The sequence below is a fragment of the Otolemur garnettii genome, unplaced genomic scaffold (assembly GCF_000181295.1).
Source record: "Otolemur garnettii isolate 467f Iridium unplaced genomic scaffold, OtoGar3 scaffold00192, whole genome shotgun sequence".
NCBI classification, from domain to species: domain Eukaryota; kingdom Metazoa; phylum Chordata; class Mammalia; order Primates; family Galagidae; genus Otolemur; species Otolemur garnettii.
This window is the reverse complement of record NW_003852587.1, coordinates 2,814,886-2,831,317: the sequence shown is the minus strand read 5'-3', so window position 1 is coordinate 2,831,317 and position 16,432 is coordinate 2,814,886. Positions and strand designations below refer to the sequence as shown.

The 16,432-nt window shown below is 40.9% G+C and overlaps 1 protein-coding gene and 1 pseudogene across 2 annotated transcripts in view; one reads left to right on the top strand and one right to left on the bottom strand.

The window, feature by feature from the left end:
* Positions 1–16,432, bottom strand: part of MAOA (monoamine oxidase A) — a 94,472-nt gene that overhangs the window by 32,774 nt on the left and 45,266 nt on the right. Inside the window, exons 4-6 of the mRNA XM_003800997.3 lie at positions 8,333–8,437; positions 7,218–7,309; positions 2,336–2,477 (exon numbers count right to left, since the gene is read on the bottom strand). Coding sequence (XP_003801045.2) covers positions 2,336–2,477; positions 7,218–7,309; positions 8,333–8,437 — 339 coding nt within the window. The remainder of the gene's footprint in view (positions 1–2,335; positions 2,478–7,217; positions 7,310–8,332; positions 8,438–16,432) is intronic.
* LOC100961803 lies at positions 12,698–14,915 on the top strand (annotated as a pseudogene). The gene has a single exon (XR_001161754.2). The product of XR_001161754.2 is annotated as an actin-related protein 2/3 complex subunit 1B pseudogene (transcript).

Sequence of the window (16,432 nt, the reverse complement as noted above, 5' to 3'; positions counted from 1 at the left end):
CACTCTACCCAGGGGGACAGCTTGAGGCTCTGTCTCAGAAAAAAAAAAAAAAAAAAGTGGGTAAAAGACATAGACAGAAGCTTCTCAAAATAAGAGAGGAAAATGGTCATTAAACATGAAAAAATGCTCAACATCACTAATTATCAGAGAAAAATGCAAATTAAAACTACAATCAGATATAATCTTACCCCCATTAGAATTACTTTCATTAAAAATTCTAAAAACAACATGCTGCCATGAATGCAGAGAGAAAGGAATGCTTATATACTGTTAGTAGGACTGCAAGTTAGTATAGCCCTTATGGAAAAGAGTATGGAGATTTCTCAGATAACTAAAATTAGACCTGCCATTTGATCCAGCAATCCCCCTATTAGGTTATCTACCCAAGGAAAAATAAGTCACTTTATGAAGAAGACACCTGCACTCAAATGTTTATTGCAGCACATTCACAACTGCAAGGATGTAGAATCAACCCAAGTACCCATCAGTTCACCAATGGAGCAACCAAATGTGGCATATACAAGCCATGGAGTATTACTCAGCCATAAAAAAGATGAATTCATACCTTTTCAACAATATGGATGGAACTGGAGACTATTATCCTAAGTGAAGTATCTCAAAAATGGAAAAACAAACACCACACATATGCACTATTAAACTGAAACTAACCGATGAGCACATATGTGCACAGAAGGAAGGAAAACTCAGTGGAAATCAACCAAGGTGGAGAGAGAAGGAAGGGAGGGGCAAAAACCTAATGGGTGCAATGAATATCATTTGGGTGATAGGCACACCTAGAGCTGGGACTAAAGTATTACAGAAGTGATTCATGTAACCTAAAACATTTGTACCCCCTTAATATATATATTTAGAAATAAAATGAATAATTTAAAAATAAAGAAAAAAAATAAATCAGCTGTCCTGCATTTTGTCCTTGCCAAAGCTAAGGGTCAAATGGGCAATAAGTCTTGGTGTTTCAAAAACAATGTGGAGACCTCTCATGATCTCCTAAGGAGAGGAATAATTCACTTAGATGGAAAAAGACTCTTGTACTATGCACTCAAAGTAAACTGCTACCAATTAAACCTCATTCTATCAGGGCATACCATTCCTAGAAAAGACATACCCCATTTTCTTTGGCTAAGGGAGAGCCTTGAAGCAAAGAATCTCAGAATCTAGGGCATCAAGGAATGTAAATTATAGCTTCACCGTGGGTTTCCTGTGTTTTCAGTCAATGAACCAAATTGGGTATGGAAGCTGACAATGAAAGTGGGCAGCAAAAATTTAAAATTCGAAATGTAAAATTTACTATTCAAAGAGTGGCCATAAATCACTTGTGTAAGTTAGAAAAAAGAAAAGTCACTTCCATTCTATCAAAGTTAACATAAAAGAATAGCTCTGAGAAACAGATAGGACAGATGCCTTATGTCTGGAACAGAGATGACTTAAAACAATTTTGCAAGTACTATAATTTGAGGAAATTAATTTCTTTTTGTAATTGATCACCTACATAAACAGCCTAATTTTACCTACCTCCAAAAGGAAGGAACTTAATCCTTTTTTTTTTTTTTTTTGGTAGAGACAGAGTCTCACTTTATTGCCCTCGGTAGAGTGCCATAGCATCACACAGCTCACAGCAACCCCCAACTCCTGGTCTTAGGTGATTCTCTTGCCTCAGCCTCCAGAGTATCTGGGACTACAGGCGCCCACCACAATACTCAGCTATTTTTTGTTGCAGTTTGGCTGGAGCTGGGTTTGAATCCACCACCCTCGATATATGGGGCTGGTGCCCTACCCACTGAACCACAGGCACCCCCCCGGAAGGAACTTAATTCTTAAAACATTATTAATTCAAAATGAAATAGTCTTTTTTTTTTTTTTTTTGAGACAGAGCCTCAAGCTATCGCCCTGGTTTGAGCGCTGTGGTGTCACAGCTCACAGCAACCTCCAACTCCTGGACTTAAGCCATTCTCTTGCCTCAGCCTCCCGAGTAGCTGGGACTACAGGTGCCCGCCACAATGCTCGGCTATTTTTTGGTTGTAGTTGTCACTGTTTGGCAGGCCCAGGCCAGATTTGAACCCACCAGCTCTGGTGTATGTGGTTAGCCCCTTGGCCACTTAAGCTACAGGCACAACTGAAATATCCTTTAGCTGTGAATTTCTTTTCAAGAATGAAAAATAGGAAATGAGAAATTTTTTCCATAAAAGATTTTTGAGGTCATTTTACATTTCTAATTATTCATGTTTCAAAACATTAAAATAATTATTAAAGATACTGCTCTGGTGAAAGGCAAAGTCACTGAAGAAGTTACAATTTCAGAATGGCTATATCATACCTGGCCTCCATTGGTGACAGAGAATATCCTGGTGGTGCCCCCGCATTGTTTCACATACCACAAGAACCACAGGGCAGACACTTCATGGGGCTCAGAGGTCACGTTGATATTCACAAAAAGAGAAGCAAACCGCCTAGCAGTCCTGTTTACAGAGCAAGAGTGCAAGTCAGGCATCAATACTTATAGGAGTCTGAGGACCTCATGTTTTTAAAAGACAATTTAGTGTGGTTAGAAAGTATTTCTGTTGCAATTGGAAAAAGAAAAAAAAAACCTCGTGGACTCAATTTCTGAAGGAATGCATTTAAAACATTTTTTAGACAGAGTCTTACTCTGTTGCCTAGGCTGAGCTAGCATCAGCCTAGCTCACAGCAACCTCAAGCTCAAGTGATCCTTCTGCCTCAGCAGGGACAGTTGTGCCTGTCACAACATCCAGTTAATTTTTCTATTTTTAGTAGAGATGGGGTCTTGCTCTTGCTCAGGCTGGTCTCAAACTCCTGAGCTTAGGTGATCCTCCTGCCTCAGCCTCCCAGAATGCTAGGATTACAGTCGTGATCCACTGTACCTAGCCTAGGAATACTTTTTTTTTTTTTTGCAGTTTTTGTCCAGGGCTGGGTTTGAACCTGTCACCTCTGGCATATGGGGCCGGTGCCCTACTCCTTTGGGCTACAGGTGCCACCTAGCCCAGGAATACATTTTTTAACTCTTGGAGAAAGTAAAATTTTCTCCTGCTTTTAAGAAATTATCAATTAACTGCAAATATGTTAATCCTGGTTCTGTATATAGGTCAATATGCTGGCCAGGGATCATTAAGGTTATTTGCTTTCATCTATCTTAACAACCATCCTCTCCTCCTTATCTTCACTGCCATGGCCCTGGCCCAGGCTACCATGATCCCTTACCTGGGTTACAACAGTAGTGGCTCCTACCTGGCCATCCTACATCACCTCTTGTATCCTTCTCCACATGACAGCCAATGTGATCTTTTAAAAGTATAAAACTCAAAAAAATCCTCTGTTCATAACCCTTTAATAGGTTTCAATAGAGAAAAGTCAAATCTTGAATGTGGGCAATATATCCTGCACCATTGGTCTCTCCAGCAGTCCTCCAACATCCCCTCTTATCACTTGTTGGTTTATCCCTAAGGTCCAGAATACTATCCATTCAGCTGCTCAAACATGCCAGTATCCTTCTTACCTCAAGATATTCACAAGAGCTCCTACCTGTCTTCCCTGCCTAGATCCCCCATCCCCAAATCACTGAATTCTTCCTGTATCCCCACCACTCACCACTAAGTCAATCTAGGAAGATACTATTCTCCCTCCATTATCCAATATTCCCTGTCTCCCCATGGGCTCTGAGGGTCATTCCTGGAAAATATTATCTTGCCTCATTATCCAGGATTCCCGTCTCCCTCCACCCCTTTGGGTCATTTCTGGAAGATAATCCCATACACACACAATATCCACCATTCTGGTCTGCCCCTTGCCCTTGTAGCCCATTTCTGGAAGATATCATCCCCCTCTGCACATTTCCCAACTCTGTGGATCATTCCTAGAAGATGCTATCCCCTCCATATCATTCATCCTTCATGTGTACCCCCTGCCCCTTATGGGTCATTCTTGAAAGTTATTCACTCCCCTACACCATCTATCCCTCCTGTATGTCCCCACATCACACCTGTGTCTAATTTTTGGATTATATCATTCTAACATCCTATCTTTCTTTACCCCTCTCGGTCATTTCAGGATGAACCCCCACCCTCCAACATCTACCTTTCCCTGACTCCTTCCAGAACCTGTAACACATTCCTGGAAGATAACTACCCCTCACACTATCCACCCTCCCTCTGTTTCCCCCTTGTTCCTGTGGGTCATCCTGGAAGATACCATCCTGCCCACACCATCTACCTTTCCTGTTTTCCCTGCCTGATTCCCTAAGGGTCATTTCTGGAAAATACTATTCTCCTTTACCATCCATGCTTCCTGTCTCTCCTGACTCCTTTGAGTCACTGCTGGAACATATCCTCCCACATCATCCACCCTTCCAGTCTCTCCCAGGAACCTTAGGGTCGTTCCTGGAAAATACCATCCCTCCACATAGGCCAATCTTAACAGTCTCTCCATAGCCCCTATAGGTCATAATTAGAATATATTATTCCCTTCCCCACACAATCCAACATTCTCTATCCCCCTTCCTTGCTCTTGTGGGCCATTCCTAAAAGATACTACCCCCTCAGAACATCCCTCCTTTTTACTGCCTCCCTAACAGTGTGGCTTATTCCTGGAAGATACCATCCTGCCACATCATCCACCCTCCTCTGTTTTCCCACTGCTCCTGTGGGTCACACTGAAAATATCATCCATCCACATTTTCCATCTTTCTCTGCTCCCCCACAATCATGTGGGCCATTCTTGCATCTTCTCCCCACCACACACCATTGCTATTTATCCCCGCCCTGTGAGTCATTTCTGGAAAAAGAAAAACTACTCTGTCTACCCTCCCTACACCTATAGCTCATTTCTGGAAGATACCATCTCCCTAACAACATTAACACTGCCATTTATACCCACTCCCCAACCACTGAGGGTCATTCCTGGAAAATACCACCCTGCCTCACCATCCATGCTTCCTATCTGCTTCTCCTCCCAATCAGGGGAAGATACCCTCACCAACATCCACCCTTCCAATCTCCCCCTTGATCCTTTAGGTCATTCCTGGAAAATACTATTCCATCATACAAAGTATGCTTCTCTGTCTCTCTCTAGCTCCTATGAGTCATAGTTAGAAAATATCATGCCTCTACCCCACATACTGTCCGACATTTCCTGACCTCCTCTTGTTCTTGTGGGCTATTCCTGGAAGATACCATGACCCCACACCATCTATGTTTCTTCTCCCCTCCTAATACTGTTGGGCAATTCCTGGAAGATACCATCTTGCCACACAGAACCCCCCCTGCCCCTGTGGCTCATTCTTAGAACTTATGTTTAGCTATGCCTTCCATCCCTCCCATCTCTCCACTATCCTTCTGTGCCACTACTGGATGTTGTCATCACCCCAACATTTACCTTTCTGTCTACCCCATGCTTCTTTGGGTCATTCTTAGAAGATACTGTCCTGCTACACCATCTATCCTTCCTGTTTTGCCCCATCTCTATGGCTCATTAATGGAAGATACTATCCTGCCCCACCATACACTGTCTCCTCCTTTGAACCTATGTGTCATACCTGAAAGATACTATCTCCCCATACTACCAATCATTCCTGTCTCCCTCTATCATCTGTGGGTCATTCTAGGAAAATCCAATCTCTTCCATACCATCCACTCGTCCAGTCCCCTCCTGTCCTGTCTCTGCGGGTCATTTCTGGAACATCAGCCCTCCTTTTGATTTTTCATCTTTCTCTTTTGCTCCTCTTGACCCTATTGGTAATTTTTGGGATATATCATTTCCTCTGCATCACCACACTATCGCACCTTTCCTGTCTCCTCCTGACTCTGGGGTTATTCTTGGATGATACCATCCTCTCCACACACCATCAATCCTGTGTGGTCATTACTGCAAGATACCATCCCTTTATGCCATCTACCTTATCTCTCCCCTACCCCTCTGTATCATTCCTGGATAGTATCAGCCATCAGTCCTGAACATCATCCACCCTTCTGTGTCTTCCCACTGCCGCTGTGGCTAATTTTTAGTTGATACACTAACTCTTTGGTTTCTGTTTGAAGCTTGCTTCATTAAATGAACCATGTAAAGTTCTTGCTGTTATAGGCACTGTCCTAGTGTTATGTAATTATATGTTCAAGGTTAGTCTTGCTTGCGAGAAGCATATAAACTCCATGATGATGAAGGCTATTCCTAAGAAGTTCACCTCCATTCCTTAGTGCTGAGTATAGTGTCTTCACATAGTAGGCTCCAAATAAACACATGCTAAATATTATATGATGATATAAATATTATAAATAATATAAACATAAATACATAAATGTAAGTAAAATTAATAAGTATACATATTAAGAAATAAATAATACATGCAAAATAAATACCAAAAAAAACTTAGCAAAATTAATGGTAAGTAAACTAAAAATACATATTCTTACGGAAAAGCTTAGGTAGTTTATATTTTTATTATTACGGGCTAACTTTCCTCTAGTTTCCTATTATTCTTGTTTTTTTTTTCCAGTTTTTGGCTGGGGCTGGGTATGAAGCTGCCACCTCTGGCATATGGGGCTGGTACCCTACTCCTTTGAGCTACAGGTGCTACCCTTGTTTTTTTTTTTTTTTTTTAAGAGACAGAGTCTTACTTTGTTGCCCTTGGTAGAGTGCTGTGGTGTCACAGCTCACTGCAACCTCCAGCTCTTGGGCTTAGGTGATTCTCTTGCCTCAGCCTCTGGAGTAGCTGGGACTACAGGCGCCTGCCACAATACCGGGCTATTTTTTGTTGCAGTTTGTCTGGGGCTGGGTTTTAATCTGCCACCCCTGGTACATGGGGCCGGTGCCCTACTTACTGAGCCACAGGTGTCACCCTAGTTTCCTATTATTCTATATCTACATGGAATTAACTTTTAAATATCTTTCCAAATGGCTTTTGTAGCTAACCTCTAAATAATATGAAAACACAGTTACTGGTTTTGTTACAGATCACATGATCCATTCACTAAAAGAAGTTCTACTTCATTCACTGACTTTTCTCAATTTTTAGATTCATTTTCTATTCCAGTCTGCTTTAAAGTGTCTAAAGTACCCTCAGAGTTGCTATTGACTAAAAGATTATTAGGTTTCCTCTTAATTTTTTTCCTGTAACTTATTAAGAAAAGCACTGTAGCTTGAGACAGGATGGGAATATAAAAAGAAAGTTTTACACAGTCAAGCCTACTTACTTTGTCCAGCAGATTTTATCGATGAGCTCTTTCATGGTCATCCTGTCCCATTCCTCAGCATGTGGTGCCTGCCAGGGTGCATCAGCTGGAATCTGCAGAGAAAGGAGGTCCAACACTCAGGTGTGATGGTAACTGCCACCACCCGTAGGCCCTCATGAGAACCTCTGAAAATGGGTCTCTTTGTCTCTATGTTGCAGTGTGTGATTGGCATGGAATTTTATGTAAAGAAGGGGGGGTCATTACTATGCTTTCATGCTGTTGCCAAAACAACAATAATAATGACAATAATAACATATAAGTCTAAGCATAAATTTATTGGTTGTTTTTGTTATTACTTTTGAAAGTTAACACCCATTTTATCTCTCCAATTTAAGTTTGAGAGAATGATGTTACAGAGCATAAGACTAAGTAAAAACAACCTCCGGGCCAGGTACAATGGCTCACTCCTGTAATCCTAGCACTTTAAGAGACCAAGGCAGGAGGATCACTTAAGGCTAGGAGCTCAAGAACAGCCTGGCAACAGCAAGATTCTGTCTCTACAAAATAAATAAATAAATAAATAAACACACACATACATATATACATAATATAAAATTGGCTGGGCATAGAGGATTGCTTAAGCCTAGGACTTTAAGGTTTCAATGAGCTATGATGATGCCCCTGCACTCTAGCCTAGGCAACAGAGCAAGACTTTGTCTCAAAAATAAAACGAAAGAAAACGAAACAAAACCCAACCCATTTGGGGGCAGCAAATCTTTCTCTCCCTTGGCATTTATAGTGGCATTATGTATGGATAAGACAACTGTAAGTAGAGGTACCTGGCAAAAACATGTCATATAAATGCTCAGTGGTATAGAGTTGAAGACACATAGGCATTAGCATCAGAGAGAGTGGATTTGAATCCTGGCTCACTTGCTGTGGGGTTTTGAGTAAATTACATAACCTTTTGGCACTCATTTTCCTCATTTCTCAGTTGGAGATACAACCAACTTTGCAGAGTTGTTGAGTACTTTGGAAATGATTTGCATCAATGTCTACAGCAATGTTCCCCACATCATGGAAGGATATAAAATAGTTGCCACTGTAATATCAATACTTGGTAATAAGCAATTTACCTCCTTTCCCATGTTATCCATTGTGCGCCACAGATTGTTGTAATCCAGATATGCAATGGGATTCCAAACTGGTGGAAAAGCACCTCGAAATGGATAAGTTTTCCCCTATAATAAAAAAGCAAATAGAATCAGTTGAAAGTGATGATATCTTAAATTAGAATGGCATTCTAAAAATAAAAAGAAACAACCAACGTAAGACAGCCATTTTCAAAGAGTTAACTGCATAAGAGTTATTGACACAGTTCTAACAGAGTAACCTCTACTGGATCCGAAGGATTCACTTTGATGGAAACTAAATACAGTTTTTTAATACAGGACCCAATTTTAATAAAATGAGCAAAATTTCCCTGGTTCTATGTTAGCTGTTTTTCCTTTACAGGAAATAATAGCTTTAAATTTATTTCTATTTATTTTAAGGTAGCTCATCCTATGACCTAATGCTGACACTATGACATTCTCAACTCTTGAGTTCCTATCTAATTTCTTTGGAAGGATGTTCCCACTCAGATGGGAACAGGATGATGACATGGAGGACTGTCTTTAGACCACATCTAGGACAGAAATAGCAAGACAGAATATCTCAGACTGTGTTTGAAGCTCTACCCAGGCTAATTAAAGAATGGCTAGACTATAGGCTCTGCCAAATGTATCAGAGTATTAGCCATTTGGAATAATGGGAATTTGTCATTTTGGGCTTCCCAGAATCCATTCCACTTCCTAATAGCACTCAGGTTTCTTTATAGGGAACTGCCTCTCCTGTGTATAGCTGTGTAGGGAGAACAGATCTAGGTACCAGCTCCCATTACAGAAGGGAGTAATCCCCACTTCTGCTCCTGGCTGTGAGCCTGTAATCTGAGTTTAGCTAATCACACACTCCCAGAGGACTCTGACCCTGAAGTGGGTCACCCAAGTATAGAAGAAAGTATACTGTGGGTTCTCCTTCTCCATGGCAGCATGCTAAGCAGATGTGCCCTGCTACAAAGACCACGGCTATGGTTCTTGCCTCTAACTTGCCAGAGCTCTCCTGCTCTCTGCTCATTCTTAAGCATGGTCCTCTAGCATCATGCCAATTCCGTGGGCCCTCTCATCCTTTCAGTAAATTCCTTCTTGTTCACTCAAGTTGGTTTCTATTGCTTGGCACCAAGACTTCTAACATGAAGATAGCTCATTAGTAGCAGCCATTTACTTCATTTCATTGTATAACAGGCATTGTGCTAAGCAAAAGCAAGGGTGAGTAGAGAATGAATCTTTAAGAAAAGACACTATGTTTAGATAGTTTCTAAGGCCTTATTTGCTAATTTAATTTCTTTTACTTTAAAAATAAATGTCTTGTAGATCTTCATAATGTCCAAATCCTTTCTACTAGTACAATTTTGCATGAGAATTTGACTTTTTAAGGGAACAAATTATTTGTAAAGAAAACCTATTGTGTGTACTGCACAATATTTTGTGTTGAATTTTTAAAGAGCGGGTAAAGCAAAACTCTTGACCATCATGGCAGAAACACAAGACACAAGAAGCATATACATGTACATGCACAGGTGTGTGCACACCCCCTAACGGAATAAGAATATATAGCAGCCATTAAGTGATAAAGAAGTAATTTTCCCTTTCACATAGCAAATTCAAATAACTTTGGCAGGGCCAGGTGCTTTGGCTCATGGCTGTAATCCTAGCACTCTGGGATGCCAAGGTGGGAGGATTGCTCGAGCTCAGAAGTTCAAGAACAGCCTGAGCAAGAGTGAGACCCCGTTTCTAGTAAAAATAAAAAAGTTAGCTGGGCATTATGGTGGGTGCCTGTAGTCCCAGTACTCAGGAGGCTGAGATAGGAGGATGGCTTGAACCCAGGAGTTTGAGGTTGTTGTGAGCTAGGCTGATGCCATAGCACTTAGCCTGGGGCAACAGAGTGAGACAATGTCTCAAAAAGAATAACTTTCGCAGATTACGTGATATGATTTCTTATCTGAAAATGCTATTTCGTAATGCTGCAATACAACTTTGTGAGATTCCAAATCCTTTATCATAATTGTCACCATCATCACTAACATTGATTAAGATATTTCTCCATGGCTGGCACTAGCTGAAGCTTTTCATATATATCTCATGTAATGCTTGCTCCAATCCTATGGAGGCAAGCACTATTAATATTTCCATCTTATAAATGAGGAAACTAAGCCCAGTGACATTAGTAGCTAGTAAATAGTAGAACAGAAATTTCCTGCTCCTAAAACCCTTGCTCATAAAATATGCTTTCTTGCCTCTTATAAGGCTGATGGAATGGGGAGATTGGTTTATTCTAGAGACATTTAAACTTCCCAACTAAAAGAAAGAGAACTTTGAAATGTTAAACTTATAAATCTTCCACATGCATTTTTTTCTGTTTCTATGGAGTAAAAATAGAGACTAAGAAACTCCAGGGGTATAAGATGACTACCGAGGAACATGGCCAATTGGAAAATGCTAAAGCATGTTCTGAGAGAAATACACAGAGACACTTTACACAGAACACAAAAATAGCTATTGGAGACGTGAGAGGCTGAGGTTAAGTAATAGATTAGGGGCAGCCTTCAGAACAGCTGGTTCTTGTTATAATTCTTCCCTTAATGGAAATCTGGAAAAATCTCCATTTTCCTCTGTAAAATGCATGTATATTAAAGAAACAGTCCAATATAAAATTGATCTTTGCTTTGAAAAATACATTTGATTAAAAACTATATTCTCAACAGTTTGGATACATTAAGAAAAATGTTATACATATAATTCAATAAAATGTGGTCCAGGGCAGTGCCTGTGGCTCAATGAGTAGGGCACTAGCCCCATATGCCAAGGGTGGTAGGTGCAAACTCGGCCCCGGCCAAACTGCAACAAGAAAATAGCCGGGCATTATGGTGGGCACCTGTAGTCCCAGCTACTCGGGAGGCTGAGGCAAGAGAATCACCTAAGCCCAGTAGTTGGAGGTTGCTGTGAGCTGTGATGCCACAGCACTCCACCCACTCTCCTGAGGGCAACAAAGTGAGACTTTGTCTCTATAAATAAATAAATAAATAAATAAAATGTGTTCAGCATTCCTAAAGAAATTCTTCACAGAATGATGCCAGTTTGAGTATGATTTCACACAAGTTCTACAGACCCCGTGATCTGGGCCTTCGTAAGCAGAGATGACAGGAGAAGTGAACAGTTCAGGGAGAAAGGAGAATCTGGCCTGGCAATCTTTTTAGGAATGGGAGCCATGGAATCTTATGGAAGATCATAAGAGTGTATAAAAAACTTTTATCCTGTTGACAAGTGCAACAAGTAGATAAAGGATTTCATTAATTAGTTTCACTCTCAACAATATCTGGCTTCTTTGTTCTTATTCCATAGAAAACCTAAATCTGCTAAGGAAATACACGTAGTGGGGAAGCAGTACCTATGATTCACTTCCTGTTTTCTCACAAGTGCCTGAAAGGGCTTATTTCCTCTACGGCCTCCCAGACAATTTAAGGTTACTTTTGCATATGTCAGTCCCTAAAGTAGTGGAGATGTCTCTTGGCTGACAGAAAACTGCCTGAGAGTGGGGACTCTCTCAGTCTCCTAAATGTGATTCTAAAATTTTCTCATCAAGATGTTGGTAGTTTCTCAATCCTAAACCACTTTTCAATGAGAAATGCCTTCATGACCTAAGAGTGTGAGGCAAGAGCTCTGGGAGCTTCAAAATGATGACTGCTCTTTAAAAATAAAGGGCAACAAAGCCCTAGAGAAATGGTCAAGTTCGTTTTGTACCTTTACTCCAAAAAATTACTACCTTTCCAAAGTGGCCTTTAATCTCTAAAGGGCGGTGCCTTTGATAAAGTAGAAACTGTTGATGTTGAATAGAACACAATGTCCCTGGAATTGTGCCCCAAAATGCTTAAGTCCCTTTGAGAAATTACATCTTCAATCTACCGATGTTCATAATAACAGGAGATTATTGCCAGGGGATGACAGTTTATGGCTTTCACATCATTCTTTATTGTTGGTCCTATAAGATAAGCCAAGTTTATAGTAAGTAAGAAAGTAGCATTTACTGATTGGCATGCTGGAATTTCATCTCTCTGCACTTTTATATTTTAGTTAAGCAAACGGAAGTAAGTGTTTTAGAGTATCATAGGTTACTGGGGAAGCTGCCAAATTTCTTTCTTTAATCATCTTGAAAATAAACAGATTATCTTTTGGATTGCTTTAGGAACATGCCTGTCCAGCCCGTACAGATTCCTTGGGACCTGTCTAGTCCCACTGTTTTGTGACAAAGCCTGTAAAATAAATCTTTGGATGATTTCTACAGTGCATAATAATGCTTTAAAGTAAAAAAAATCTAAAAAGAAAACCATAAAATAGGATTGCAGTATTGTGGTATATTAATAATTAATAAGTCATTTTCTTCTTTCCAAATGCAGGTAGCCAAGCTCTCTTCAAACATACATAGTTTCTACTCTACCTAGAAAAAGCCTTCATATTCTACATAGAAGCATCTATCCTTTTCAATTATCATCCTCTTTTCATCCTTAACAGTCCCACTCAAATGATGCCTTCACTCCCTTCATATCTGTATACTTTCTAAATTCTAACTTATATCCTCAAAAGTCCACTGATGATCTCTTCTCTAAATTCACCAATAAGCTCCTTTCAGTCAGATCTGAAAGGATATATCCATCCTATTAGCACTTGGCTACATCTGACACCACCCCATCGGATCGTTCTGGTTCTCTTAAGCTTCTACCTAGCTCCACAAGACTCTCCCTTCTCTGATCCACAGAGTCCTCCAGGGTTTGATCCTCAACCTTTTCCTTTCCTCTGCTTACCCATTTCCCATTTCCCTGAGGAATACATCCACCATCTGGGTGTGCTGATATATTGGCACAGTCTTTTGGTTTGCATTTCTTCATTTCTCTGCTCCCTCTATATTTATGAATACCAAAGTATCTACCACCTCTCCCACAACACTTCAAGGACTGGCAGCACATTCCTGTGTGTTTTCTCATGACCTGATATTACATAATACTCTCTGATTCTGGCTTCTTCTCTTTAGACAATCAAGACTTGCACAACTATGAAATAACACAGTGGGCAGCTGAGTTTTGCAGTCCCATCTCTAAAAAAGAGAACCACTAGAGAGTCCGCGGCCAAAGATCTTGCAGGAGCCAAGTGGCCATGGCCTACCACAGCTTCCTGGTGGAGCCCATCAGCTGCCATGCCTGGAACAAGGACCGCACCCAAATTGCCATCTGCCCAAACAACCATGAGGTGCACATCTATGAGAAGAGTGGGACCAAGTGGACCAAGGTGCATGAGCTCAAGGAGCACAATGGGCAGGTGACAGGCATCGACTGGGCTCCTGAGAGTAACCTCATTGTAAGCTGCGGCACAGATCGCAACACCTACGTGTGGACACTGAAGGGCCGCACATGGAAGCCTACCCTGGTCATCCTGTGGATTAACCGGGCTGCTCACTGTGTGCGCTGGGCCCCCAACGAGAACAAATTTCCTGTGGGCAGTGGCTCCCGTGTTATCTCCATCTGTTATTTTGAGCAGGAGAATGACTGGTGGGTGTGCAAGCACATCAAAAAGCCCTCCGCTCCACTGTTCTCAGCGTGGACTGGGACCCCAACAACATGCTCCTGGCTGCAGGCTCCTGTGACTTCAAGTGCTGGATCTTCTCAGCTTACATCAAGGAGGTGGAGGAGAGGCCGGCACCCACACCATGGGGCTCCAAGATGTCCTTTGGTGAGCTGATGTTTGAATCCAGCAGTAGCTGTGGCTGGGTGCATGGCGTTTGCTTCTCAGTCAGCGGGAGCCGTGTGGCCTGCGTCAGTCATGACAGCACTGTGTGCCTGGCTGATGCTGACAAGAAGATGGCCGTTGCAACCCTGGCCTCTGAAACTCTGCCGCTGCTGGCACTGACCTTCATCACAGAAAACAGCCTGGTGGCAGCGGGCCACGACTGCTTCCCAGTGCTCTTTACCTATGATGGCACAGCAGGGACGCTGAGCTTCAGCGGGAGGCTGGACGTGCCCAAGCAGAGCTGCAGCGGGGCTTGACAGCCCATGAATGCTTCCAGAACCTAGACAAGAAAGCGAGCTCGGAGGGTGGCCCGTCCTCAGGGGCTGGCCTTGACTCACTGCACAAGAACAGCGTCAGCCAGATCTCGGTGCTCAGTGGGGGCAAGGCCAAGTGCTCACAATTTTCCACCACTGGCATGGATGGTGGTATGAGCATCTGGGACGTGAAGAGCTTGGAGTCAGCATTGAAAGACCTCAAGATCAAATGACTCGTGAGGAGTATGTTGCCTTCATCCCAGCTGCTGGGGAAGTGGGGAGAGGGGATCAGGGAGATTAGGGTCACTTTGCTGAATGTTTCTAGGGTACTAGTATGGGTCACTATAGGGGCTGCTTCTCAAAAGGGAAGGAGACAGGCCTCAAGCAGGGGCTTTGCAGATATCTTACCTAGTCAAGGATCATGTGCCTTTTTCTTAAATGCTTTCATTTGTTGTAAAAAATATCCTCAGAGCACTATGCTGGTCATGAATTGCTTCAAAACATGGAGGTAATAAAAATGCAGTGGTGGACAAAAAAAAAAAAAAAAAAAGAGAGAGAGAGAGAACCACTAAACTCAGGTATAAATAGTATCAAGAGTGAAGGTCTTTAAATGAATAATTATGTCATCTTCCTCAAGGGATTCTAGTTGTATACAGAAATTACAAACAAAACAAATAAGATAGAAACAATATGAGTTCTTCTGGAGGCTCTTGGGTAATTATATATCACTGACAGCATTTAAAAAATATTTTTACTCTTTCAGAAAAGCTATTAACTCAAGAGAAATAGGTAGTTAGATAAAAAGATGAAAATGTTATGAGGACGAATGGCTGTTTAACAACTTATTATTTATATACTGCATAATTCATTCATTTAAAATGTACAATTCCAAATTGTATATAAAATCAGCACATTGTACCCCATCAATGTAGTAATGTACAGTTATGATCTAATAAAAAATAAAAAATAAATAAAATGTACAATTCAATAGTTTTTGTAAATTCACAGTGTGAATTTTAGAACATTCTTGCCATTCCAAGAATAAATCCTTACTCATTAGGAGTTAATTACTCTTTGTTCTTTTCCACCCTGTTTTGAAGAGCTGCCAAATTACTTTGCAAAGTAACAATACCATTTTTAATTCCCACAATTAATGGATGCTGGTTCCAATGTCTCCCCATCGACACAATACTTGTTATTGTCTGCCTTTTTATTAAAGCCATCCTGGTGGGCATGAAGTGGCATCTCAATGCAGTCTTGACCTGTTTTTCCCTAATGAATAATGATGTTGATCATAAGTTTATTTGCTTATTGGCTGTTTGTATATCTTTGGAGACACAATCTATTCAAGTCTTTCACCCATTTTTGAACTGGCTTGTCTTCTGAATTGTAAGAGTTTTTCATACATTCTGGATACAAGTCTTTTATCAGATATATGATTTGTAAACTATTTTCTCCCATTCTGCAGGTTGTATTTTCAGTTTGTTGATGGTATCCAAATGACAAAATTTTAAAAAAGAACTATTTTCAAGAAGTACAATTTATCTATGTTTTTCTTCTATTGCTTATGCTTTTTAGTGTTGTGAAATAAATTATCACCTAACTCAGATAAAAATTTAGTCATATTTTTTCTTCTAAGAGTTTCATATGTTTAGCTCTTATATTTTAGGTCTGAAATCCATTTAGAGTTCATGTTTGTGCACAGTGTGAGGAAGGGGTCTAAATTAGTTTTTTTGTATGTGAAAATACAATTGTTCCAATATCATTTGTTGAAAAGACTATTTTTTCCATACTGAATTGTCTTGCTACCCTTGCCAAAAATTAAATTATCATAAATGTAAGGCTTTATTTCTGAACTTACAATTCTACTTCATTGACCTACATATATATTTATTTATTTATTTTTGAGACAGAGTCTCACTATGTCTTCCCCAGTAAAGTGCTATGGTGTTACAGCTCACAGCAACCTCAAACTCTTGGGCTTCAGCGATTCTCTTGCCTCAGCCTCCCAAGTAGCTATGACTACAGGTGCCCGCCACAATGCCTG